The following is a 26,029-nucleotide window of genomic DNA, read 5'->3' on the forward strand; positions in this document are numbered from 1 at the left end:
TAAATGAAGGCTTAAAACAATTAGGTTTAATGCCAAGATCAAAGGAAAACTAGGAAATGCTTCGTGAACAAATTATTTTTAAAATTGTTTTCGGCATTTGGACTAAAATAGACTTCCTGTTAATGTCAATGGTTTGACAGAATTATTAGAAAAATATGTATGTAGGTATACAGATTTTTTAAAATCACAGGATGAAGCTGTAAGTTCTTATAGATAATAAAAAAATATATTTATTGTGGGACTTCCCAACAGTTTTTTTTTTAAAATAAATTTTTATAAGCGCTACATTTCAAATCTACTTCATTTAAAACCGTGAATTAAGATTATGGCAAATTAAAACAGGAAGAGGACTTTTCTACCGAAACTTTCAGTTTCTTGGAGAGAGAAAAAGACAGAATTATTGACCAAATTTCAGACTACAGAAATTTAGTCTATCTACTAGCACTACTCGTAATAAATAAACAACAGAATATATTTATTTTTATTTAGCGTATGGCTTAAGTATATCACAGAATATATTTAGATTTATGCATTATACAATGCATCACAAACAGATGTCCAATTTTTTTATATATTCAATTGACCCTTCGGTTGCCATTACAAAGTCTATAGGGTCGCCTGTGTATGCTCTGCGTGGGCAGTCCTGAACAATGTGACTGATCGTCTGTCTTGCAGCGCCGCAGTCACAAGAAGGCGAGGGGAGTTTACCCCATCTGTGGAGGGAGTCGGCGCATCTTCCACAGTTTGTTCGAATTCGATTAAGGGCTGCCCAAATCTTACGGGGACGTTCAAATTCGCCAGGTTTCCCTATGATGTCCGGTAGACTATGGTAATGCGGATCTGTCCTACTTTCCCAATCTTCTCTCCATCGGGTATTCAAGTCAAAGTTGGATTGCTGCAACGCTTGAGCAGATTGTAGAGGGGGTAACCTGGATCGGAGACGGTTTCCAAGAATATCGGGGATGTCGTTGTGAACTAGAAGCTGGTGACTGTCCATTATTTTGTTATATTCTTTAACCAATGCATGTTCGCGGCGTAGGTTGGGTGGTGCTATATTACTAAGGGTAGGTAGCCACATTGTAGGGGTGGGCTTAATTGTGCCTGTTATCATACGCATAGTACGGTTTAGTTGGGTGTCGACCAGGTGGGTATGCCTGCTATTTAGCCACACTGGAGCACAGTATTCTGCCACCGGATATATCAGGCCAAGAGCAGAGGATCTTAATGTTGATGCTGTGGACCCCCATGTAGTGCCGCAGAGTTTCTGTATTATATTGTTGCGTGTTTTCAATTTTGCTGCTGTTTTCGTCAGGTGTTCTCTGAATGTGAGCGTTCTGTCTAGAGTAACCCCAAGGTATTTCGGGTATTTATTGTGTTTTAACAGCTTGTTATTAAAATACACTCGCAATTCTCTGTTTGCCAACTTGTTGTTTAGATGAAAAGCTGATACTTCAGTTTTTGTAGTACTTGGCTGTAGTCTCCATTTCTTAAGGTATTCGCTGAGGATGGATAAGTCATTCGTGAGAGTGATTTCTGTAGTTTCTAAAGATTGGTGGCTTGTTGCAAGGGTCCAGTCGTCAGCATATCCAAACTTCCGAGATTCGGTTTCAGGCATGTCAGCAATATAGAGGCTGAAAAGTAAAGGGGCAAGGACAGAATCCTGTGCAAGACCATTGTTAAGTTTCATCTGTCTACTCGTCTCCTTTCCCATTATAACCTGGAAGGCTCTGTTGGTCAGCATGTTGTCAATGAGGTTAATTATTTTTCTGCAGGGGATAATGCGGGCCAGTTTATATATTAATCCCTGTCTCCAAACAGTATCATATGCTGCTGTTAGATCTATAAATACTGTTGCTGTCTTTTGTTTCTTTTGAAAACTAGCTTCTATAAAAGTTGTTAATGACAGCACTTGGTCCGTACAGCTTCGATGAGGGCGGAAGCCAGCTTGTTCAATGGGGACATTTTCTAGTATCCTGTGACTAATTCTGTTGAGGAGAAGCTTTTCTAATAGTTTATATACCATGCTGAGTAGAGCTATGGGGCGGTAGTTTTCTGGCTTATCGTTTGATTTGCCCGGTTTCGGAATTGCAATTATCTTTGTTCGCTTAAGTGAGAAAGGAATGTTACCTGACTGAAGTATATCATTAAAGAACATTGCAAGCCACTGTTTCGTGTATGCACCACTGTGTATCAAGAACTCTGGATGGATACCATCAAAGCCAGGTGCTTTGATGGTATCCACAGATATATAAAACAGAATATATAAAACCGTCTATAGATGTAAATTTGTAAATAATACCAAACTTGAGCAAGTTGATCAAATGCTTTATCTTGGATATCAATTAAATTGTAACGCAGAGATTCACGGCGAAATTAGATCTAGGATAGAGCAGGCCACAGCCAGCCGCTTTTAGAAGGAAGTCTAAGTAGACGCAGATGCAGCGCTGAAAAAGCTATTTGAATTTACTAAAGCTAGTTTCACAGTTGATTACTGTGAGTGTGTAGAAAAACATACTGCGGTCGGTCAAGCGAAACGTAGAACAGGGGTTACTGAGAGGGTATCAAAGTTGCTTTCCTACGAAGGTAATTATTTCCATTTACTAATGCTGAAAATCAGTACACACATTCCAAATTAAATATAAATAAAAGTTATTATAGTCGGTCAGCTGTATGACGGGACAGAGCCGGTCGGTCGGCCCCAATAGTCGACTGAGGAAATGAAGCATTTTGGCTCGCAATTTTTTCGTCCAGCATGGATTTACTTGAAATTTTCACAGAAAGTAGGGAATAGTCCAAGCATCATTTTCTATATCATGCCGATATCATACGCTAAAACCTTGGGGGTGGTTGCCACCCCATTTCGGTGGTGGAAATTTTTTATTACATTTTAACCATGTAATTCGATGAAAAAATTGATTCTAAGAAAAAAAATTTTTATATTTTCTTCGTAAAACTAATATTTTTCGAGTTATTCGTGCTTGAAAATAACAGTTTTTCGACGAAAAAATCGACTTTTTTAGAGGGTTTTTTGAGAATACCTCGAAAAATATGCATTTAATCAAAAAAATTGTAGATATCACAATTGTATCTTTTAGTAACACAAACCAAATTTCTTTTCCAATAATATCTTTAAGACCAGTACAAACCGAGATACGGCATGTTAAAGGTTAGCTTTTTTCGTCAAATGCAAAATTTGAAATATTCAAAGCGAAATAATGGGAAAAATTTGCATTTTTCGAGGAAAGCTTAAATAATTTTTTTTCAGGTATACAATTAGACCTTTCAAAAAATAATAATAAAAAGTTTCTAGCATGAAAATTAAGCGAAAGTTGCTTTCTTACGAAGGTAATTAAATCCATTTCCTAAGGCTGAAAATCAGTACACAGTAGGGTGGAACGAAAAAGGTCAAAAAAATAAAACAAAAGAAAAATTATTGTTGCTAGGCTTTAAAAGTTGTGTCAGGTGATGAAAACAATTAGTGCGAGAGCATTTTGAAATAAAAAAATATCTTGAGGTTCCATAATGGATTTGAAAAATGAAAAAAACAAAAATATTATTTTTGTTGATAAAATCAATATGGTTCTGATCAAATTTCAATGATCGTGTTTTACCAACTAAGTGTGTCATTCTAAAATGCTTTCTCTTTATTCGTAATGAACTTAAGTTGTCAAATAACAAAGATCCATCTATCGCCGAAGCGACGTCTTGAATGGCGTTGCAACGATAGTAGAACAAATGAATAAAAGCTTCAAGCACAAAGTGCATTCAAAATATGACTAAAAAATTTATACAGTATCAAAATCTTAAGCGATAGGTACACAACAACTCAGCAAACATCTGATTCATAAATAGAAAAGATTTGCTAGTTAAAGGAGTGTAAAAAGTTATTGAATATCGCGGCTTGCAAGTGCAACATGACTGGAACTGTGTGTGTGTGTGTGTACTTGTCATAAAATCAAGAAAGGGCGGAATTTTTCCCACAAAATGAGGGAATTTGTCTTCAAGATCAACGATCCTGTCGAAAAATGGCAATTGGACCAGTGGATATTGCAGCATCTTCAGCAATAAGGAAGAAAATGGAAAGAACCATGAAGGCAAAGGCAAGTTCTCAAAAATATAATACTGACGAAATTGTTCTTAAAACATGTACCGTAGATTCCTCTAATCCTTCCATAAGTAGAATCTTTTCTGACTCAAATTCTTCTGATGCAGATGATCATGAAGAAGAATTCATTGCTCCTTTGTCAACAGTTACAGTCCAACCATCTACGTCACAAATACTGCGGCACTTCACTTCAATGGCTAGTATGCTTATTTCATTGCAATGAGCTACCTCTACGTCATTTAATTCAACAGTTAGATGGACACACCAGTGGACCAGTTGGTTTCTCAGGGCCAATAGGGAATCTTCTGGAACGCTGTGAAGAGAAGGCTGTTCTCGATTTAATCGCAATAGAAAACAATCTAGCAATATTATTAGAAACAACAGACCTTAGTACCGATCAGAAGTACTTGTACCAAATCAGTCAAGCAGTTTCTGCGGGAAAATGTCCTAATTATTTAAGCCTTAAAGAACCTCGGAAAATATCACACGTAAGGTGGCTGACAGTTGAAAATCGGTTGCTTTGATTGTATGTTGGAACTGAATGTCCCAGCCCCCCATTAATTATGTTAGTAAGTGTCATCCAAAAAGTGTATGCGCCAGTTTGGTTTTATATAAAACTGTATCCTAGCTGTTCTGATGGTTCAAAATATTTATGGCGAATGATCCACTATTCACGATTTCTACCAGTTGACCAAAGAAAAATTGTCAGTGCCGTTATCCAAAGGAATACTTATTTTGCCCATCCCGAAAATGTATTACTCGGTATGATGAAAGATGAACGAAAACATATACGGGAGCTATGACTACGCAGAGTGCCGAAAGCTAGGGAAAGTCAGAAAGAAAAAAAGATCCGGAGATTCAAAATATGTACCAACATTAAATTTTAGTGCTGCAGATTATAGTGACTTATTTCTGTTTCTGGATTCAAAGTTACTGCTCCTCCTTTGCAAAAACATATTTCCAATGAAGATGTAAGGGATATGATTGATTCTGGGAATTACAACAACATAGAGGTCTTAAACTGCCCTTGTCATACAAAATCCGTAGAAAGAACTGTTAAGTTAGAAACTTTTTATTATTATTTTTTAAAAGGTCTAATTGTATACTTGAAAAAAGATTATTTAAGTTTTCCCCGAAAAATGTAAATTTTTCCCATTTATTTGGCTTTGAATATTTCAAATTGTGCATTTGACGAAAAAATCTAACCTTTAACATGCCGTATCTCGGTTTGTATTGGTCAAAAAGATATTATAGGAAAAGAATTTGGTTTGTGTTACTAAAAGATACAATTTCGATATCTGCAGTGTTTTTGATTAAATGCATATTCTCAAAAAACCCTCTAAAAAAGTCGATTTTTTCGTCGAAAAACTGTTATTTTCAAGCGCGAGTAACTCGAAAAATATTAGTTTTACGAAGAAAATGTAAAAAACATTTTTTTCTTAGAATCACCTTTTGCATCGAATTACATGGATAAAATGTAATACAAAATTTCCACTCCCGAGATGGGGTGGCAACCACCCCCAAGGTTTTAGCGTATGATAGCGGCATGATATAGAAAATGATCCTTGGACTATTCCCTATCTTCTGTGAAAATTTCAAGTAAATCCATGCTGGACGAAAGAATTGCGAGCCAAAATGCTTCATTTCCTCAATCTACTATTAAGGCCGACCGACCGGCTCTGTCCCGTCATACAGCTGACCGACTATAATATCTTTTATTTATATTCAATTTAGAATGTGTGTACTGATTTTCAGCCTTAGTAAATGTTTCCCCTAAAAACCCCTGTTCTACGTTTCGCTTGACCGACCGCAGTATGTTTCTCTACACACTCACAGTAATCAATTGTGAAAAATCTAGCTTTAGTAAATTCAAATAGATTTTTCAGCGCTGCCTCTTGGTCTAAAGGTATTATGTAACAGAGACCTAAAATTGGCATTGAGGATCCGCCTACTTCGCTGCTACGTGTTCTCGGTCTTACTTTATGGTGTCGAATTCTGGACTGTGAATAAAATCAATCTAAATCGCCTGAGGCTTTCGAAATGTGGTGCTCTAGAAGAATTTTAAAAGTTTCTTGGGTGGAGAAGATTTGAAACTCCACAATACTAGAACGTCTTAGCAAGACTACCGAGATTATAAAAAGCATCAAGAACAGTGGCGTAACCAGGGGGTTTTGGGGGTTGTAACTCGATTTTATGTAATAAGAGGTCCCAAGTCCCAAATATAGGTTGTTATAAAATATTATTATGCAAGGGAAAATAGTAGGTAAATGCAGTCCAGGACGAAGAAGAACCTCATGATTGAAGAACTTGCGAGATTGGTGGGGGGTTGATACAAGCGTGCTATTTAGGGTGGCAGTGAATAAAATTAAGATAGCTATGAAAAAGAAGACTACTATCTGAGGTGGCCCAATATAGACTGAATCATGTAATGTGAATGAAGAACAGACTTTTGAAGAGAAAAGATAGGTATGTTATGTAAAAAAATCAATATAATATTGACAAACCCAGTGTATAAACGTTCATGCCATTGAGATTCCAAATATTTATGCAGTGCAGCTAGGAAAAACCTTTTAATCTCACTATGGAAAAATTAAAGGATTTTTTGCATCGGTTTTTGCATCGGCAAAGGATTGGTTTTCATACGTTACCTACCTATGATAAAATCCTACTGATCAACTGACAGAAACTTTTTTTGTAAGGTACAAGTGATCACATTATGTCTTTATGTGAAAAGGTTTTTAGACTTGATAATTTTATTGTATTTGTATATCCGTATCATAACTTAACTATCTGTTTTCTTCTAACATGTACATAGAAACATAGATGATGACGATCTTATCGTTATACTCGTATTATTCGTATTCGTGTCATTTTGCTTTAATTCATTATGGGCCGCAGAGCCGTGCGGTACATTTTTTCAATATGATGCAAGTCTTCGAAGTGCCGCCCCTGAAATATTAGTGAAACTTAATTTTTATCTTTATTAAAAGAAACTACACAAAATGAACGAAAACTTTTAGGCCTGGATCCCGCGTACTAAAAAAAGTTGATTAATAGCAAGCTGAAAATTTGTTAATAGCTTAAAGATGTCTAGTAGGACAAACTTTGATGTACGGGAACACTGGAACAGGGAAAGTTTTAATTGTGGAACAGGTTAAAAATTTGTAACGTCAGACCACGAAAACGTCCCATGTATTTTGTCGGACAGAACTACCAATTGATTTGTTACCCCTTCATTAAACTCTCACGAAAAAATCAGACTGCTATTTATCACCTGTCATAATTCCTGTCATTTGACATGTTTTACGTGTCGGACTTATTAAAATGCCCAGTTGGTGATAAATACCAGTCTGATTTTTGCATGAGAGTTTAATGCAAGGGTAACAAATCAATTGGAAGTTCTGTCCGACAAAATAAATGGGACGTTTACGTAGTCTGACGTTCCAAATCTTTAACCTCTTCCACAATTAAAACTTCCCCTATTCCACTGTTCCCAAACATCAAAGTTTGTCCGCCGTGGCACCATTAAGCTATTAACAAATTTTCAGCTTGCTATTAATCAATTTTTTTTTGGTACGCGGGATCCAGGCCCATTTTATTTTAAAAACAAAACATACTTTACATTATGAAATACAGATTTATTAACACTACATTAAGAGTGTGTAGGCGGAAAATTTGCTTGCAATGCGTTTTAAATGCATTAATTTCTTTTTCGAATCCTGAGAAAACTAATTATTATTTTTGAATAAATTAAATGCAGAATAAAAGATACCATTATTACCGAGGGCCGAAAGTCCCTGCAAATCTCTCTAATGTTTATTTGAATAAGTTAAAAGGTGAAAAAAAAAAGAGAAAGTTGAGTGTAATTTTTAATTTCACATATCTTATTCAAAAGAAACCTTTTGTTTATCCTAAGGGACTTTCGGCCCTCGGTAATAATGTTATCTTTCAATCTGCGTTTAAATTTTTAAAAAATATTTATTCGTTTTTTCAGGATTTGAAAAAAAAATGAAAGTATTTAAAAAGCAATGCACGCAAATTTTGCGCCTATGCTCTCAAGTAACATTTAAAAAAATTATAATTTTACCCTTCTGACTTTAATTTTGGTAAACTCGTCAATCAGAATGGGTGTAGTCTAGTGGGGATTAGTGAGAACTCTATTGAAATAAGTGCTAAATTTTTTATTTTTGTTTGTCTTATGGAGCTTCGTTAATAGTTTTTAATTTTGAAAAACTTCTTTTCCCACTAGCTACCGAGACAGGGAGTGTTAATAAAATTTTTAGTTTACAACTACATTTGGGTATAAAGAAATTAGGTCATTTTGGTGCAAATAGTTCAAAACCTCTAAAGGTTTCATGGAGTATGGTATCAGTTGAAATAGATCACTCAATTCTTCTATTAGAAGATCATTATATATCATCAGATTTTTTTCTTTTTCTATTGAAAGTATTGAATGAAGGTTCATACAATATTTTTCTAGTGTTTCATCATATATTTCCCTTAATTTAAAAATATATAAAAATTTAAATTTTTATGAATTTCTAGAAGTGAAAATCGATCAATCAAAGAATTAACGGCAATGTCTAAAATATAGATGAACAAATTTATTTTTTTAGCTTCATCTGTTAAGAGCTCACCCACAGATTTTTCCTAGTCAAATAAAATCTTTCTTCTCCTGGCTGAATTTTATTTTCAGCTGGAAATTCGGAACTTATATCAAAATTTTCTGTAATTTCATTAAAGTTTCATTTTGCTCATTGTCTGTAACTTTTCATTTTTTCTATAGTTTCTGACTACATCTTTACACAATCTGACATTTTTTTTTATTTTACTGAGTATGCCGCCCCACTTGTGATGCCGCCTGATGCGACTGCCTCGCCGCATCATAGCACGGCACGGCCCTGATGGGCCGGTTGTTCGAACGCTAATCAACAATGATCATTATCAAATATTTAATTACTCTCACCAACTGTCAATGTCAACTTTGTTTGGGTTGCTGAAAACATAATTGATTACAATTATGAAATTACTTAATAAATAATGTTAATAATTGTTATGTTAATTGATTAACTAATCTTATAATTTTAATCAATTATGTTTTCAGCAACCCAATAAAAGTTGACATTGACAGTTTTGGTGACAGTAATTAAATATTTGATAGTGATCATTGTTGATTAGCGTTCGAACAACCGGCCCTGTTACCTTTCTAATTTAGATTTCTAAATCTACGGTTACGTACGTTACACATATATTATGTGAGTTATTTTATAATACCACTTGCTATCGCCAAGTGGATTCTGTTAGATGAATCGTAAGTTGTATATCTGAGTGTATTCTAAATTTAAAGAGCTTTAATAACTTCATCGTATAATTAAAATCAAAATTTATGATCATACAAGCATACAACACTTTTCGGAAAACTAAAATTCCTGATACATTGAAAAGTGCTACAATTAGTTTTAGTTACATAAAACATGATCTAGTTGAACGAACCAAACTCGGCACACCGTGCTATGGAACGAGGCCTTTGAATCCCGTGAATGAGGTCAAGGAAGATGCTTACGTCATCGGCAAAACAAAAATGAGTGTTCGCCGCAGCTTCTCTGTCCTGCGGCAATGTGCCGGCTGATTCAGGAGACAATTACTAATGATATTTAGGATTGTATCGGCGGAGAAAGTACACTACTACACCTTGTCTTTTGTCATTTTGCGAAATTCGAAATTGAAAAATGTGGCCAATAATTAGAATCATTTATCACTAAAGTGACAACGTTAAAAAATATAAAGTTCAAGATGAATTTTGTGACGCGAATTGGAAACTATATAATATGTATAGTGATGTAAAATTTCCGGGAAGATTCAAACGCCGGAAAGTTTCCGGGAATATTGGAAACTTTCGGAAACTTATGGAAATATTGTATTTTTATTTAAATTCTTATAATAAACCAACAAATCAGTAGTTATCTTTATTTATTGTTGTAGTATTCCGACTACAGAAAAAATCTGTTAAAAATTAAACGTCAAAACTTACGTCCTTACTTATATCTTAATTAACTTAATTTAAAAATTACTCTAAATATTTGATATTGGTCATTATAATTAGAACTAAAAAAGTTATGTTATTTAAAAATATTTTAAAATAAAAAAGATATTTTCTTTTTTCTAATTTAGATAAGCATTCGTTTCCTCAGACTTACTGATTGGAAGTACATAATGGAATATTTTCGGTAATAGCTATTTGTATAACAAGGGAGGAAAGTGCTACTTTTCCTCCCGAGAATGAAGTTTACTGCCCGACGCGTAGCGGAGGGCAGTAATCATTCAAGGGAGGAAAAGGCACTTTACTCCCATGTTATACATATGGTTTTTCCACCTTCCTCAAATAACAAGTCATTTTTTCATTTTTATTTAATTTATTTATGTAACTAACCAACAAAATTTATTAGAACTAAAACTAACAAGTAGGTACAATATAACTGTCAACTGTCAAATATAAGTCAAATTATTAATGTAAACATTGTTAAATCAGAATAACAATTTACTGTTTTTTACCATTCTGTAAAATACAGAGTGTTTTTAAATCAACGTTAAAATGTATAGATACTTACGTAATAGAAAATAGATATTGTACAGGGCGTCAATAAGTTATATTTCATGAATGAAATACCATGACGTCACTTTTACTTTTCCTTCCTAGGGAGGAAAAGTACAACTTTGCTCCCTACAATCAGGTCCGGAAAAGTATACTTTCGGTAGAGGTAGGTGGAAATAGCTATTTGTATAACAAGGGAGGAAAGTGTAACTTTTCCTCCCGAGAATGAAGTTTACTGCCCGACGCGTAGCGGAGGGCAGTAATCATTCAAGGGAGGAAAAGGCACTTTACTCCCATGTTATACATATGGGTTTTCCACCTTCCTCAAATAACAAGTAATTTTTTCATTTTTACTTAATTTATTTATGTAACTAACCAACAAAATTTATTAGAACTAAAACAACAAGTAGGTACAATATAACTGTCAACTGTCAAATATAAGTCAAATTATTAATGTAAACATTGTTAAATCAAAATAACAATTTACTGATTTTTACCATTCTGCAAAATACAGGATGTTTTATAAATAAACGTTAAAATGTATAGATACTTCGTAATAGAAAATAGATATTATACAGGGCGTCAATAAGTTATATTTCATGAATGAAATACCATGACGTCATTTTTACTTTTCCTCCCTAGGGAGGAAAAATATTTTCCTCCCTAGGGAGGAAAAGTACAACTTTGCTCCCTACAATCAGGTCCGGAAAAGTATACTTTCGGTAGAGGTAGGTGGAAAAAATATTTTCTATATCCTTAAATGCCTCGACAACCTGGGATATATTAAACATATTGCCTTGAAATAAAGTAATTCATTTCACAATTAGTGTTAGCACAAATGCTACTTTTTGCAACTTTATCCAAAATATTTCATCCAGACAGTTTCGTTTAATATTCCGTGAACATTTTTAATATTTTCCCTCTATGACCATAAGCATTTTTGTAAAGCACTTTTAGACGCAATAAGGCTACTTATACAGTTAAGGATTGAACCCTACCTAGTTTTTACAGGAAGTTTGAATGATATAACCTTATTGTAGGTTTGAAGCTGGATTTTATTAAATCGGGCAAGAGATATTTGGAAACTAATTACATTTTTATTATAAAAATAATGAAGCTAATATTTCAATTTTCAATTAAATTTAAATTAAAATCAAAATCATTTAACCGCGAAAAGAAACTAAAAACAATTGGCAGTTGTGTAGGTTAGCCGGCCGTGTGAATTAAATAGCGCTACTTCCACATAAATTCAAGTCATGTCATGTCACTGACATGACGTGATGGTCTGATTTGCCTTATGTCCAAAAGGCTCTTGGAAATATTCTGAAAAGTTCTCTGAAATATTATGGAAAGTTCTCGGAAATATTATGGAGAGTTCTCGGAAATATTCTCGAAAGTTCTCGGAAATATTCTCAAGAATTTTCCCTTGAAAGTTTCCGGGAATATTCGCAGTCAGGAGAATATTTCCATTTTTTATAGGCGAATATTCTCGGAAACTTTCCAATGTTCGCGAATATTCTCTTGAAAATATTCTCGACTCACATCACTAAATATATGTATACAGTTTTTTTAATAGCTTACATCTTAGTCATTTAGCCTGTTGTAATGGATTCTTTAACTCTTTAAGGCGCAGAACTCATTTTTCTTTTTAATTTTTCTTTTTAAGACGAATATTTTTGGAATTTGTTTGAAAACATGGATATTAGGCAAAATAACCTCACTCTCAGAATTCAAATTTTTCCAGTTTTTTAAGTTCTGTGATTAAAAAATAACACAGCTAAATTTTAACTTTTTACGTCCCTTCCCCAGAGTCTTTACGGCCCGCAGAATCTGGGTTGGGTTCACTTCAGATGGTAGGGTGTTAATCTTATCATGATCAAATAATTTTTAATATGTTTTTTTGTGAAAGTCTCGTATGCTCTTCTGAACGTTTTTTAGGTTTTTTCAATTTTTACGTATATAAAAAAATTTCCAACCTCCGTTCAGTTTTTAAAAACTGCATAAGGAATTTTCAATTCAAATGAGGTCCCTCTTTCTTTTTAGTGGTACTTTAAACCTTTGACCATAGCTGTGAAGATGGCTTTGTAGTCCGAAGCACTCAGCTGGGAAATTCAAAAACTTTACATACTATACTTCAAAAATACTTTTTAGACAAGGCGGAAACGGCGGGTTCGTTGGGAAAAATATTCCCATGAGCTATTTTTGCATAATCACATTCGTGAGACATCCCAGAATAATGATTAAGAAGTCGCCCACATGAAAAGTGGGCCAATTTTTTTTTAACAATTTTTTTTATTCAAATTGCAAAAATCAATGTTTTTCGCTCGGACTATTTTTTTTAGGTTTTTTTGGACCATTCTGGACAAAAAAGCTCTCTTATAATTTTTCTCTAAAGTTGATCTTTTTCGAGTTATAAGCAATTTAAAATTTGAAAAACGCGAAAATGGCCATTTTTAATACTTAATAACTCGGTTAAAAATTATTATTATGAAAGTCAGAAAGTGACTAAATCAAAGTTTAAAGTCGCCGCTACATGATCCTGAAGAAATCTGTGTCATTAATTTACTACTAAGCTGTTATTTTTAATTAATAAAAAAGAGCGGTTAGATCACATTGACGCCGCTGTAAATGTGAGTGCGAGTAAGATGCACAATTGGACTGCTGGAATGGCTTCTCTCTCGCACTCAGAATTTACAGCGGCCGCACACGTGCATGTCGCTTATTATAATTACTTAAAAATAACAGCTTAGTAATAAAATAATGACAAAAATTTCTTCAGGATCTTGTAGGGGGGGCTTTAAACTTTGGTTTAGTCATATATTGACTTTCATAATAACTTTTAACCGAGTTATTAAGCCTTGAAAATCGCCATTTTTAGTTTTATTCAATTTTAAATTGCTTATAAGTCGAAAACGATCAACTTTCGAGAAAAATTATAAGAGACCTTTTTTGTCCAGAATGGTCCAAAAAATTAAAGAAAAAATTGTTCGGGCCAAAAATATTGATTCTTGCAATTTGATTAAAAAAAATTGTTAAAAAAAAATTGGCCCACTTTTCACTTGGGCGACTTCTTGGACCTTATTCTGGGATGTCTCACGAATGTGATTATGCAAAAAAATCTCATGGGAATATTTTTCCCTTCGAACCCGCCGTTTTCGCCTTGTCTATTTCTGTTACCATTTTGCAGTTGTCGTAAGTGTGTACAAAACATATCAGTCGTTTAATTGTCAAATTTTTTTAATCATATACGTAGTTTGTCTAAAAATATGAATTTAATGTTAATATCTGATGATTGTATTCCAGGTTTTAGATCATTCAGAACTTTTTATAAAGAATAGCTTTTTTTCATAAAACTAAAAATAAAAAGTTTTCCATATTGGACACATTATACATTTTCCTTTATTGTAGCAGATATAAATAGTCGGAGAGATAGAAGCGGATTTTGTGCGTGATAAGTAATATGGAAAAACTATACGGGGATATGTTGAATTAGTTGTGTACATGACTTTCACCAACGGCCGGAAACCAGAGTTGGGGCCGAGGGTAGTTATAAGGGGTCAAAGTCGCGGATTTTATTATTTTTTTTATGACGCTCATGATCGAGATAGTGCACCAAAATTTGGGAATAAGTAGGTCATGACGTAACTAAGTAAAACCTCTAGAGGCGGAACGCTGCGTGGCCGACAAAGGGGTGGGGGTAGGGGTGAATATAAAAAATATAAAGGGTTTTTTGCGACGTTTGTGATTGAGATAGTGGACCAAAATTTGGGAATAAGCAGATCATGACATTACTAAGTAAAATCCCCATAGCCGGAAACCAGAGTTGGGGATGAGGGTAGTTATAAGGGGTCAAAGTCGTCGTTTTTATTATTTTTTTTGTGACGCTCATGATCGAGAGAGTGCACCAAAATTTGGGAATAAGTAGGGCATGACGTAACTAAGTAAAATCTCCAGGGGTGGCACGCTGCGTGACCGACAAAGGGGTGGGGCAGGGGTGAATAGAAAAAATATAAGAAATTTTTTTGCGACGTTCGTGATTGAGGGAGTACACCAAAATTTCGGAATAAGTAGAACATGACATAGCTAAGTAAAATGCTCAGAGTTGGGCATGAGGGTAGTTATAAGGGGTCAAAATCGCCGTTTTTATTATTATTTTTGTGACGCTCATGATCGAGATAGTGCACCAAAATTTGGGAATAAGTAGGTCATGAGGTAACTAAGTACAATCTCCAGGGGTGGAACGCTGCGTGGCCGATAAAGGGGTGGGGGTAGGTGTGAATATAAAAAATATAAGGGGTTTTTTGCGACGTGCTAGATTGAGATAGTGCACCAAAATTTGGGAATAAGTAGACCATGACTTAGCTAAGTATAAGCCCCAGAGCCGGAAATCAGAGTTGGGGATGAGGGTAGTTTTAAGGGGTCAAACTCGCAGGGTGTATTATTTTTTTTGTGACCCGGCACAACATTTGTCCCCCACGCAGTGTTCCGCCCCTGGAGATTTTACTTAGTAATGTCATCATCTACTTACTCCCCAAATTTTGGTGCACTATCTCGATCACGAACGGCAAAAAAAACCCCATATATTTTTATACTTACCCCTGCCTACCACCCCTTTGTACCCCAAGCAGCGTCCCGCCCCTGAAGATTTTACTTAGTTACGTCATAACCTACTTACTCCCAAATTTTGGTGCACTATCTCCATCATGAGCGCCACAAAAAAAAAATAATAAAAACTGCGACTTTTACCCCTTATAACTACCCTCGTCCGCCACTCTGGTTTCCACCTCTGGGGATATTACTTAGTTATGTCATGGTCTACGAATTACCAAATTTTGGTGCACTATCTCAATCACGAACGTCGCAAAAAACCCCTTACATTTTTTTATATTCACCCTTGCCCCACCCCTTTGTCGACCACGCAGCGTTCCACTCCTGGAGATTTTACTTAGTTACGTCATGACCTACTTATTCCCAAATTTTGGCGAGCTATCTCGATCATGAGCGTCACAAAAAAAAAATAAAAAACGGAACTTTGACCCCTTATAACTACCTTCCTTCCCGACTCTGGTTTCCGGCTCTGGGGATTTTAATTATTTATGTCATGGTCTACTTATACCCAAATTTTGGTGTACTAACTCAATCACGAACGTCGCAAAAAATCCCTTATATTTTTTATATTCACCCCTACCCCCGCCCCTTTGTCGGCCACGCAGCGTTGAGCCCCTAGAGATTTTACTTAGGTACGTCATGAACTACTTATTCCCAAATTTTGGTGCACTATCTCGATCATGAGCGTCATAAAAAAAATAATAAAATCCGCGACTTTGACCCCTTATAACTACCCTCGGCCCCAACTCTGGTTTCCGGCTGTTGGTGAAAGTCATGTACACAACTAATTCAACATATCCCCGTATAGTTTTTCCATATTACTTATCACGCACAAAATCCGCTCCCAGCTCTTAGACTAAAAGACTTTTATCACGAACGAAAGATGAAAATAATGTTCACTACAATTTTATAGTTGCTTTTGTATTGACTTATTATATTTATTATGCATAGCATACATGTTTCAAATTTGGCTTCCTGTAAAGAGGTCGTTTCCCCCAATATCAGGCCATTAATGATCCAATTAATTCGTTAATTATTATTCCTAGAATAGTTTTGCGTAACGCAAAAACACCAGACTGTCGGGCGCTTTATCTTTCATCAACGTTCGTAATAATGTCAAATTCATTATTACAGTCACTAAATGGATGTAGTAAAGACGCACATGTTGAGACAGTCTATCACGAAAGTATAACGAACTTGAAATTTTGTTACTAACATAATAATTATACATCGGTGTTTTATTTGTAAAATGGTTAGCCGATAGGTGATATTATAAAATCAAAGTAAAAAATTGGTAATAAAGGTTAAGAAAGTTAGGACATCTTGGATATTAAAGCACCCTAATATGTCTGTGTAGATATTGGCAATGAATCCGACCCGGTCCGACCGTCACATGTAACACCATTGCCGTATCCTCTATTTTTTCATACTATCACGTTACAATTTTTTGTGATATTATATTTATGTGTGAAATGTATCATTTTTGTGTATTTTAGGTATGTTCTAATATGTTATGTATATATAGGTTTTTACTTGATTATTTTAAATCATTGTGACGTTTAACTTGCTAGAAACCTTGTAATATTTTGTACCTAATGTGTTAAAAGTAAGTAGTTTTGAAACACCAATTAAGTAAAGTTTATTATGTTGTTGTTTTCACCAATTTTGAAAAAATGTGAAAACATTGAATTGTCCACGTCCGTCTGTCCGTCCGTCCGTCTTGTCTGTCTGTTTGCAAACTCAACTCCTCCGTCATTATACCAGGTAGAATGACAAATGAGGTGTCAAATGAAAGCTTATCCAAGGATGGTACTAAAGGTGAGAAATTTAACCTAGGCTGTCTGTCCGTCTGTCTGTCCGACCGCGTATATTATTCCTTCGTCACTGTACCAGATAGAATGAAAAATGAGGTGTCAAATAAAAGCTTATAATCCAAGGATGGTACTAAAGATGAGAAGTTTGACATAGGCTGTCTGTCCGCCTGTCCGTCCGACCTGGTATAGTGACGGAGGAGTTATATTCGCGGACAGACAGACAGACGGACAGACAACTTAGGTCTAATTTCTTAGCTTTACTACTATCCTTGGATTATAAACTTTCAGTTGACACCTCATTTGTCATTCTACCTGCTATAGTGACGGATGAGTTATATTCGTGGTTGGACGGACGGGCGGACAGACAGCCTATGTAAATTTCTCACCTTTCGTACTATCCTTGTATTATAATCTTTCATTTGACACCTTATTTGTCATTCTACCTGGTATAGTGACGAAGGAGTTATATTCGCGGTCGGACGGACAGGCGGACAGACAACCAATGTCAAATTTCTCACCTTTAGTACGATCCTTGTATTATAAGCTGTCATTTGACACCTCATTTGTCATTCTACCTGCTATAGTGACGGATGAGTTATATTCGTGGTTGGACGGACGGGCGGACAGACAGCCTATGTCAAATTTCTCACCTTTAGTACGATCCTTGTATTATAAGCTGTCATTTGACACCTCATTTGTCATTCTACCTGCTATAGTAACGGATGAGTTATATTCGTGGTTGGACGGACGGGCGGACAGACAGCCTATGTCAAATTTCTCACCTTTCGTACCATCCTTGTATTATAAGCTTTCATTTGACACCTTATTTGTCATTCTACCTGGTATAGTGACGAAGGAGTTATATTCGCGGTCGGACGGACAGGCGGACAGACAACCTATGTCAAATTTCTCACCTTCAGTACCATCCTTGGATTATAAGCTTTCATTTGACACCTCATTTGTCATTCTACCTGGTATAGTAACGGAGAAGTTATATTCGCGGTTAGACAGACAGACGGACAGACAACCTAGGTCTAATTTCTTACCTTTAGTACTATCCTTGGATTATAAGCTTTAATTTGACACCTCATTTGTCATTATACCTAGTATAATGACGAAGAAGTAAATGTTATTATTCTATTATTCTTGTAGGTACATTTAACATTGATTGAAATTATGAAAGAAATATATAGAAAACAGAATGGCCACACTGTGATGCACAAACATAAAACTTCAGCCACATTCAGCTGTGCCGGCTGTGCGTTACATAGGGTGCTTTAAAATCCCAGATGTCTGAAAGTTATTTTAAACCGAATAAAATGGTTTTACTCCTAAGTATAGTCGGCGCGGGAATGGTTGGAAAATTTACACCGAATATAACAAAATTCAGTTTGGCAACATTGTGTGAATGTTGATAGTAAACATATCCCTTCTAAGATAAGCAGAACTATAATTTAGTCCAGACAAATTAATATTTTTTTCCAACAAAAATGAGATGTTTTAACCAAATAATGTTTCATATAATATTATGGATTCATATCCGGAAAACCCACAAGTAACAAAATCTGGCTCTTTATATATTGATTTTGACAAGTTTTCGTAAAATTCGATATTGCTCCAAACATTACATGCACTTCTTCATCCCGAACACAATCCAAAAAGTTGCAACTCGATAGATGTATTTAAAAATCGATTTATTCCGGTGTTTTTTGTTCTAAATGCTTTTTTGGTCTAATAACAAGGTAGAAAATGAAATAAAAAAAGTTTCTTTTGCAAGGTCATCTTGTAACGAAAAACATTTAAAAATCGATTTATTCCGGTGTTTTTTTTTGTTCTAAATGCTCTGGTCTAAAAACGAGGTAGAAAATGAAACAAAAAAGTTTATTTTACAAGGTCATCTGATAAAAAAATACTAGAACAATAAGTAGTTACTTTTTTTTGTACGTACTGACAAATCCTTCTTTCAAGTCTTCATCGTGGCAGTGCATACAACGGATGTAACTTATGTAGCTAATGGAAGAGATAGAACGTTTTAGAACTGATGATTAAAATATACATAAGATTTTAGTTATAGGTACCATTGAGTAAAAGTTTGAATTCACCTGTTTTTATAATCAACAAGTGTCGACGTAATCCATCAAAATCTATCAAAATTTGATTTCTATTTAGGAGTTCTAAACCAATATAACCAATCGACATTTAGACAAGGTGCAAACGGCGGGTCCGTTGGAAGAAATATTCACATGAGATTTTTTTGCATAACTACATTCGAGAGACACCCCAGAATAAGGTTCAAGAAGTCGCCCACACGAAAAGTGGTCTTTTTTTAACAATTTTTTTTAATTACATTGCAAAAATCAATATTTTCATTTTTTTTAGATTTATCGGACCAGTCTGGACAGAAAAGGTCTCTTGTAATTTTTCTCTAAGTTGATCGTGTTCGAGTTATAAGCAATTTAAAATTTGAAAAACGCGAAAATGGCAATTTTTAAGACTTAATAACTCGGTTAAAGATTATTATTATGTAAGTAGTGACTAAATCAAATTTAAAGCCCCCCCCCCCCTTCACGATCCTGAAGAAATTTGTGTCATTAATTTATTACTAAGCTGTTATTTTTATTTATTAATAATGAGCGGTAAGATCGTATTGATGCGGCTGTAAATGTGAGTGCGAGTGAGATTCACCATTGGACTGCCTGAATGGCATCTCTTTCGCACTCATCATGGACGGCCGCCTAATACGTGCATGGCGCTCATTATTTCTATTTAAAAATACCAGCTTAGTAATCAAATAATGACAAAAATTTCTTCAGCATCTTGTTAGCATAGTAATAACTTTTAACCGAGTTATTAAGCCTTGAAAATCGCCATTTTTTTCGTTTTTTTTTTCAATTTTAAAATGATTTTACCTCGAAAACTATCAACTTAAGAGAAAAATTATAAGAGACCTTTTTTGTCCAGAATGGTCCAAAAAACCCAAAAAAAAATTGTCCGGTCAAAAAATATTAGTTTTTGCAATTTGATTAAAAAAATTGTTAAAAAAAATTTGGACAGCTTTTCGCCTGGGCGACTTCTTGAATCTTATTCTGGAATGTCTCACGAATGTGAATATGCAAAAAAATCTCAAGTGTATTTTCTCCAAAGAACCCGCCGTTTTCGCCTTGTCTAATTGGTTGGTTGAAAATCCACAGCGACGCACAACTTTTTTATTTGCATTATTTAAAGTAAGCTATGTAATCCATCATTAATATAAATGAGTACTGGGCTGTCAGACATATTAATCAACGAATTTTGACGAATTAAAAGAGTCACAGAGGCTTGGCAATGGCAATTACATAATGAGATTTTGCAACCTTCGGAGTTTTCACATAAAAAAATAAGAAGCACTGTTTTTTATATTGAATAAATTAGGCTAAAAACTAAAATTAAAGGGCTTAGCCGGGTAAGATGATGAAAACTGCCCCCAACCCCAATTATTTTTCAGTTTTTTACCTATTCTAGTGACGGTGTTACCTTTTTTGAAAAATATGTATAAAATTGTATCAAAAAACGAAAAAAAAACCGAAAAATGCGGGTTTTTCTTTTTAAAGGTGCGTTTCACCAGTTTTAAAACATTTGAAAAAATTCAGGGTGAAACATTATGCAAAAATACACGTTATATATTTTTTTCGTGATAACGAATGTCTTAGTTATTTTTTTATACTCATTTAAAATTTTAAAATCGTTCTAAAATTTAAATTTCCCGCCAAAATTAAAAAAGATTTTGGCAACTTTTTAAAGTTTACAACTTTTTTATTTAAAGTTTTTCGCTAGTTCTCGATGCGGCTGAGATAAAAAATAAAAACATAAAAACCCTAATTAGGCTCTAGGTGGGACACATGATCACCTAGGGGGCTAAAAATTTCAGAAAATGAGTTTCACTATATATGCTAAACGTTGACCTATATGGAATTCGAATCGAGTTGGGAGCATTTTTCATCATCTTACCCGGCTAGGCCCTTTATATCTTACAATTTCCTACATACATATTTCGTTCATACAATCATATACTCAATTTCCTAACCTTATTGAAAACACTATTGATGACTGTACAAAAAAGTTTGAACATGGTCATTGGTGATACACTTCGCGTTAAGGGGCCCTTTATAGTGACTTTTTTAAACAATCAATACAGGAAACGGTTAAAGGCAAATCGGCCGTCCAAATTCAAAACCTAGTATGTGCTTTTGATAAAAGTTTAGAGGAAAGCGAGAAAACACTTTTTACTTAGCCGTAGATAGAAGATGATGAAGTATATTCTAGAATATTATGTTACATTTCGTTAACAATTAAGTATTCTTTGTCTTGAGGAATAAATTGTTCTAAATACATATTCGCTTGGATGTAAAATCATGTTATTTCAAACATTTCGACAAAGGGTCTAGCCGGTTAAGACAGTGAAATTTTTTTGGTTGAATACTTTTTATGTAAAACAATGGTATTCTGGTATTCTTATTTTTGGATTATCGCTGGGGACATTTTTCACTATCTTAACCGGCTAAACTCTATTACATACTAACGAAACATTTTATAGGAAAATTTTAAAAATGTAAAATGTCTCATATTCCACCCAGAATGGTATTGAATTTTATAGCAGAGGTCACAGACAATTTATGGTTTCCTCCTTCTGAGAGGGTCGTAACCCCCCAAAAACTTCGACATGCTACGTGTATGATTAATTTTGATAATGAAAGGTTCAAGAATACTTCTATTCCAATAAATTTAATAATGAAACCTTGCAAGTGGTTACATTTTTACAGTTTTACGAAGATACATATATCAAGGTCAAATTGCTACCAGTTAAAATAACAACTATCGATCCTAAAGCAAATTTATTCGCCTACTTCCTTGTTTACGTACGAAGCAACTAGATCCAGTCATTTAAATAAATTGCTTTGTGTAATAGAATTTTATTTGCTTATGACAAACATGTCACCGGAATTTTTTTAATAGGCAACATTTGGTGCATATTTTTATCAAAACCAGAATAGGTCTGGATCCCGCGTATGAAAAAAAAGTTGATTAATAGCAAGCTGAAAATTTGTTAATAGCTTAAGGGTGTCTAGTCGGATAAACTTTGATATATGGGAACACTGAAACAGGGGCAGTTTTAATTGTGGAACAGGATAAAAATTTGGAACGGTCAGACCACGAAAAGGGCACATGTATTTTGTCCGACAGAACAGACTTAGGCCCATATTTATAGTCGAGTCTCAAGACCTCGTCGGGTCTCGAGACCGACCTTGAATAAAATTTGTGTGTAAACTAAATACAACTTTTATTCAAGGTCAGTCTTGAGACCCGACGAAGTCTTGAGATTCGTCTATAAATACGGGCATTAAACTCTCCGAAGAGAGGTTAAACTCTCATGCAAAAATCAGACTGCTATTTATCACCAAATGGGCGTTTTAATGAGTGGAACATGTAGAATATGTCAAATGACAGGAATTATGACAGGTGATAAGTAGCAGTCTGATTTCTGCATGAGAGTTTAATCTCTGTTCGGAGAGTATAAGTCTGTTCTGTCGGACAAAATAAATGTGCCGTTTTCGTGGTCTGATCGTTCCAAATTTTTAACCTGTTCCACAATTAAAACTGCCCCTGTTCCAGTGTTCCCATATATCAAAGTTTATCCGACTAGACTCCCTTAAGCTATTAACAAATTTTCAGCTTGCTATTAATCAACTTTTTTTCATACGCGGGATCCAGACCTAGAAGTGTATTATTTAAGATTCAATCAATTTGGCAATTGGTTTGCTTTTAGTGCATGGCTTGTTTTAAAAATAGGACAGGAAATTTAAATATCATCAAAATAGGAGCTAGTTAAGTGAAAATAGAGGTTACGGTAGGGGAGACCAAGCGGGGATTTTTACAGTTACTCGAGCGCGTCAGATTATCACATAGGGAGAAACCTTGTACCCTGTAAGTGTAGCTCTACCTTATATTGGCTCTTAATACTGGGAGTTCGTTAAGGGGGGTCCGAAAAAATCTATCCTTAGAAAAACTCGGAATCATCAGATTAAAATAAGGTAAAAGTTAAGTACGTGCAAAACAGTGTATATTTCAAAAATCTGACGATTTGAGTGGGGCGTAAGGAAATGGGTGAGTCACAAAGTTTCACAAAAAAATGCGAATATTTCGCGAAATGAACGTCAGATCGAAAAACTAAAAAATACGTGTTCAATATTTTTCAAAAATCTATCAAATAATACCAAACGTGACCTCCCACGGAGAGGGGTGGGGGGTAAATTTAAAATTTTAAATACGAACCCCGCAATATTTTGCGAAATGAACATCAGATCAGATCGAAAAACTGAAAAATAAACGTATTCAATATTTTTGGAAAATCTATCGAATGACATCAAACACGATGGTCACGATGGTCAGGCAATCAATGCTAAAAAACTTTTTTTTAAAATACATGACATGGAACTACCACGAAAAGTATTCAAGGTATTCAAGTGACAAGTAACACCAATAAAACAAATTATCAAGATAAATAATCAGTTGAGTTTGGAGATGACAGAGATTTAGAAACGCATCTGAAACAAATCTGAAAACTGTAGTTAGAATAGTTAACTTAGAAAAAATCAAATGAGATTAAAAAAGGCGAGTATTCAATCGAGAGAGAGTATATTCCAGAGTTCCAACAGTGACGCATCCAGGGGGGAGGGGTTTGGGGGGTTAAAACCCCTCCCAGGGCATATAAAGCATAGTAGGAAAATGTAAATATTTGTCTTTCACAAACAAAAAAATTTCGATGCCCAAGCCAACCCCCCCCCCCTCACAGGAAAATTCTGGGTGCGTCACTGAGTTCCAATGTATGTAATCAGTAGAATATCGCTTTATCAAAACCATGCAATAATTAGGAGGTCTTACAAGTTTTATAGACTTACAGAGATCAATAACAACAACAGATATTGAAAGGCAGAGGTGAAATCAGGGCCGGCGATAACGGGCCTGCAAGTGATGCACTGCAGGCGGGCGCCAAATTGAGCTTTTTTCTGCTGGTGCTATACAAAATACTAATTTAAAAGAGACCGAAGGGCGCCTATGCTAGTTTTGCAGGCGGGCGCCTTATACCCTAGCGCTGGTACTGGGTGAAATGACAGGGTAAAAATGTAATCAAGAATACCAAAAATTATCATGGAAACACAAAAAACTGAAAGAACGAAACAGGAAATACATACTTCAAAATTTAAGAAGCAATGTAGAAATTATTGAACAATATGTATTGCAAGACTTTTTATAGAATATGTAACAAAAAAATGTAGGTCGATGTGCAGGAAATTTCTTTAATTTTCATGATGTCCGTAGTACTTAGAGTTACTTAGTTATACTTCGAAAACTACTAAGGGACTTGAATTTTACATAGACCCCATATCTAAACAACCTAAACGTTAGGAGGCATCTTCAGTTTAAAATAATCGAAACTTTCGTTGTCTATTAATACTCCACATTATTGAGGTTAGAATGGTAGGATACAAAATTCAATATAATAAAGATAATAGCATTGATACATCAAAACTTTATACGATTTTTAATAACATTTCTTATGTAATATTAATAGATGCAATAAAAAATTACATAAATTTTCAATTCAGAGATGAAAATATTTTTTAGTTTGGCTCTATGTTAAACAAGGATATGCTGTATGTGTATTATGAAATATGTAGCTAAATTTTGTTAAATGAATTAGACAAAATGTATAATTACCTTTTCTCCTACCAAAAGGTCCCAAAAACGCGTTATTCTTTCCAACGATGTTGTCGTCAATGTACTTTATCAGCTTGGCCACATCTTCGTTCTTTTTGGGCACACCGACACTTTTTTGTTTTTGAAATCTAAAAGGATAATCCTCGGGAAACGCATACAAACGTCTATTTCCATAAGATTTTCTAATAGTTGTAGTGGTCGATGTCATTTTCTCATTTTATATGGCACTAATACGATTCTACAGTTCTATTATGTAAATATTGTTTTTTAATGTAAACGTTTAATGTAAACACCACGCGACCGGGCTTGGATTAATTTAAACACAACTGATTCTGTACGCGCACTTCCTTTCGCGAGACTGATAAAACTAACCAATTTTTCTACCGTCTGCTCGGCTATTTTGTGTCTCACATTGTCACTACCTCAGCAGGAGGAGTAATCGATTAATGCGGCGAACCAAGCCGAACGTACGACTCGAATGAGCACAGCAGGAATGTGACGTCACAATTTGAAAGCTCCTTCTACTACGCCACTATAGCCGCAACCACTTTAACACAAATGTCAAAGCATACAGAGTGAGTTTTAAGCGTCGCGTCGTCGTTTAAACACAACGATAAGTCACAGCAACTAGTTGTGATGACAAGTTGAAACGCTGTTTAGACGCTGCGATTCAATGCGATACCACCTTCAACCCAACTCCAACTTTGATAAGTTGTACGATGCACCGTTTACACACAATGATAAGTTGCAACAACTCGATTCACCTTGATAAGTTGTTTGATTTATCGCTGTGTTTAAACGACCCTGCAAAGCCTCAGTTATCTCGGAAACTGCTAGGAAAGATTTTTATAGATTTTGGTGAGTAAGAGTCTTCTAATAGTGGAGTCACTGAAGGTTTCAACTCCGATTTCGTTGAACCTTCATCGATTTTCATGAAAATTGGTAAGTAGTTAGAAGATACTTCAAGGAACAAAGGTGACATGATGTTAACTTGCGCTTTTACCCTGGGGGTGGTTGCCACCCCTTCTCGGGGTGAAATTTTTTTATTAAAAATAATACCAGAAATCGATAGAGGGGCAACTTCTAAGCAAAATTTGTTATATAAAGTTATTAACATAAATCAATACTTTTTGAGTTATTAAATATCAAAAATTT

At 34.8% G+C, this 26,029-nt stretch overlaps 1 protein-coding gene across 3 annotated transcripts in view; it reads right to left on the minus strand.

The window, feature by feature from the left end:
- LOC114331029 (uncharacterized) overlaps positions 1 to 25,296 on the minus strand; it is a 443,107-nt gene extending 417,811 nt beyond the window's left edge. For all 3 annotated transcript variants that reach the window (XM_028280506.2, XM_028280498.2, XM_028280491.2), the window contains exon 1: positions 24,875 to 25,296. In XM_028280506.2, coding sequence (XP_028136307.1) covers positions 24,875 to 25,082 — 208 coding nt within the window. In that variant the 5' untranslated portion in view covers positions 25,083 to 25,296. The remainder of the gene's footprint in view (positions 1 to 24,874) is intronic.
- Between the last annotated feature and the right edge of the window lie 733 nt (positions 25,297 to 26,029).

Source organism: Diabrotica virgifera, chromosome 5, assembly GCF_917563875.1.
Source record: "Diabrotica virgifera virgifera chromosome 5, PGI_DIABVI_V3a".
Taxonomy (NCBI): Eukaryota; Metazoa; Arthropoda; class Insecta; order Coleoptera; family Chrysomelidae; genus Diabrotica; species Diabrotica virgifera.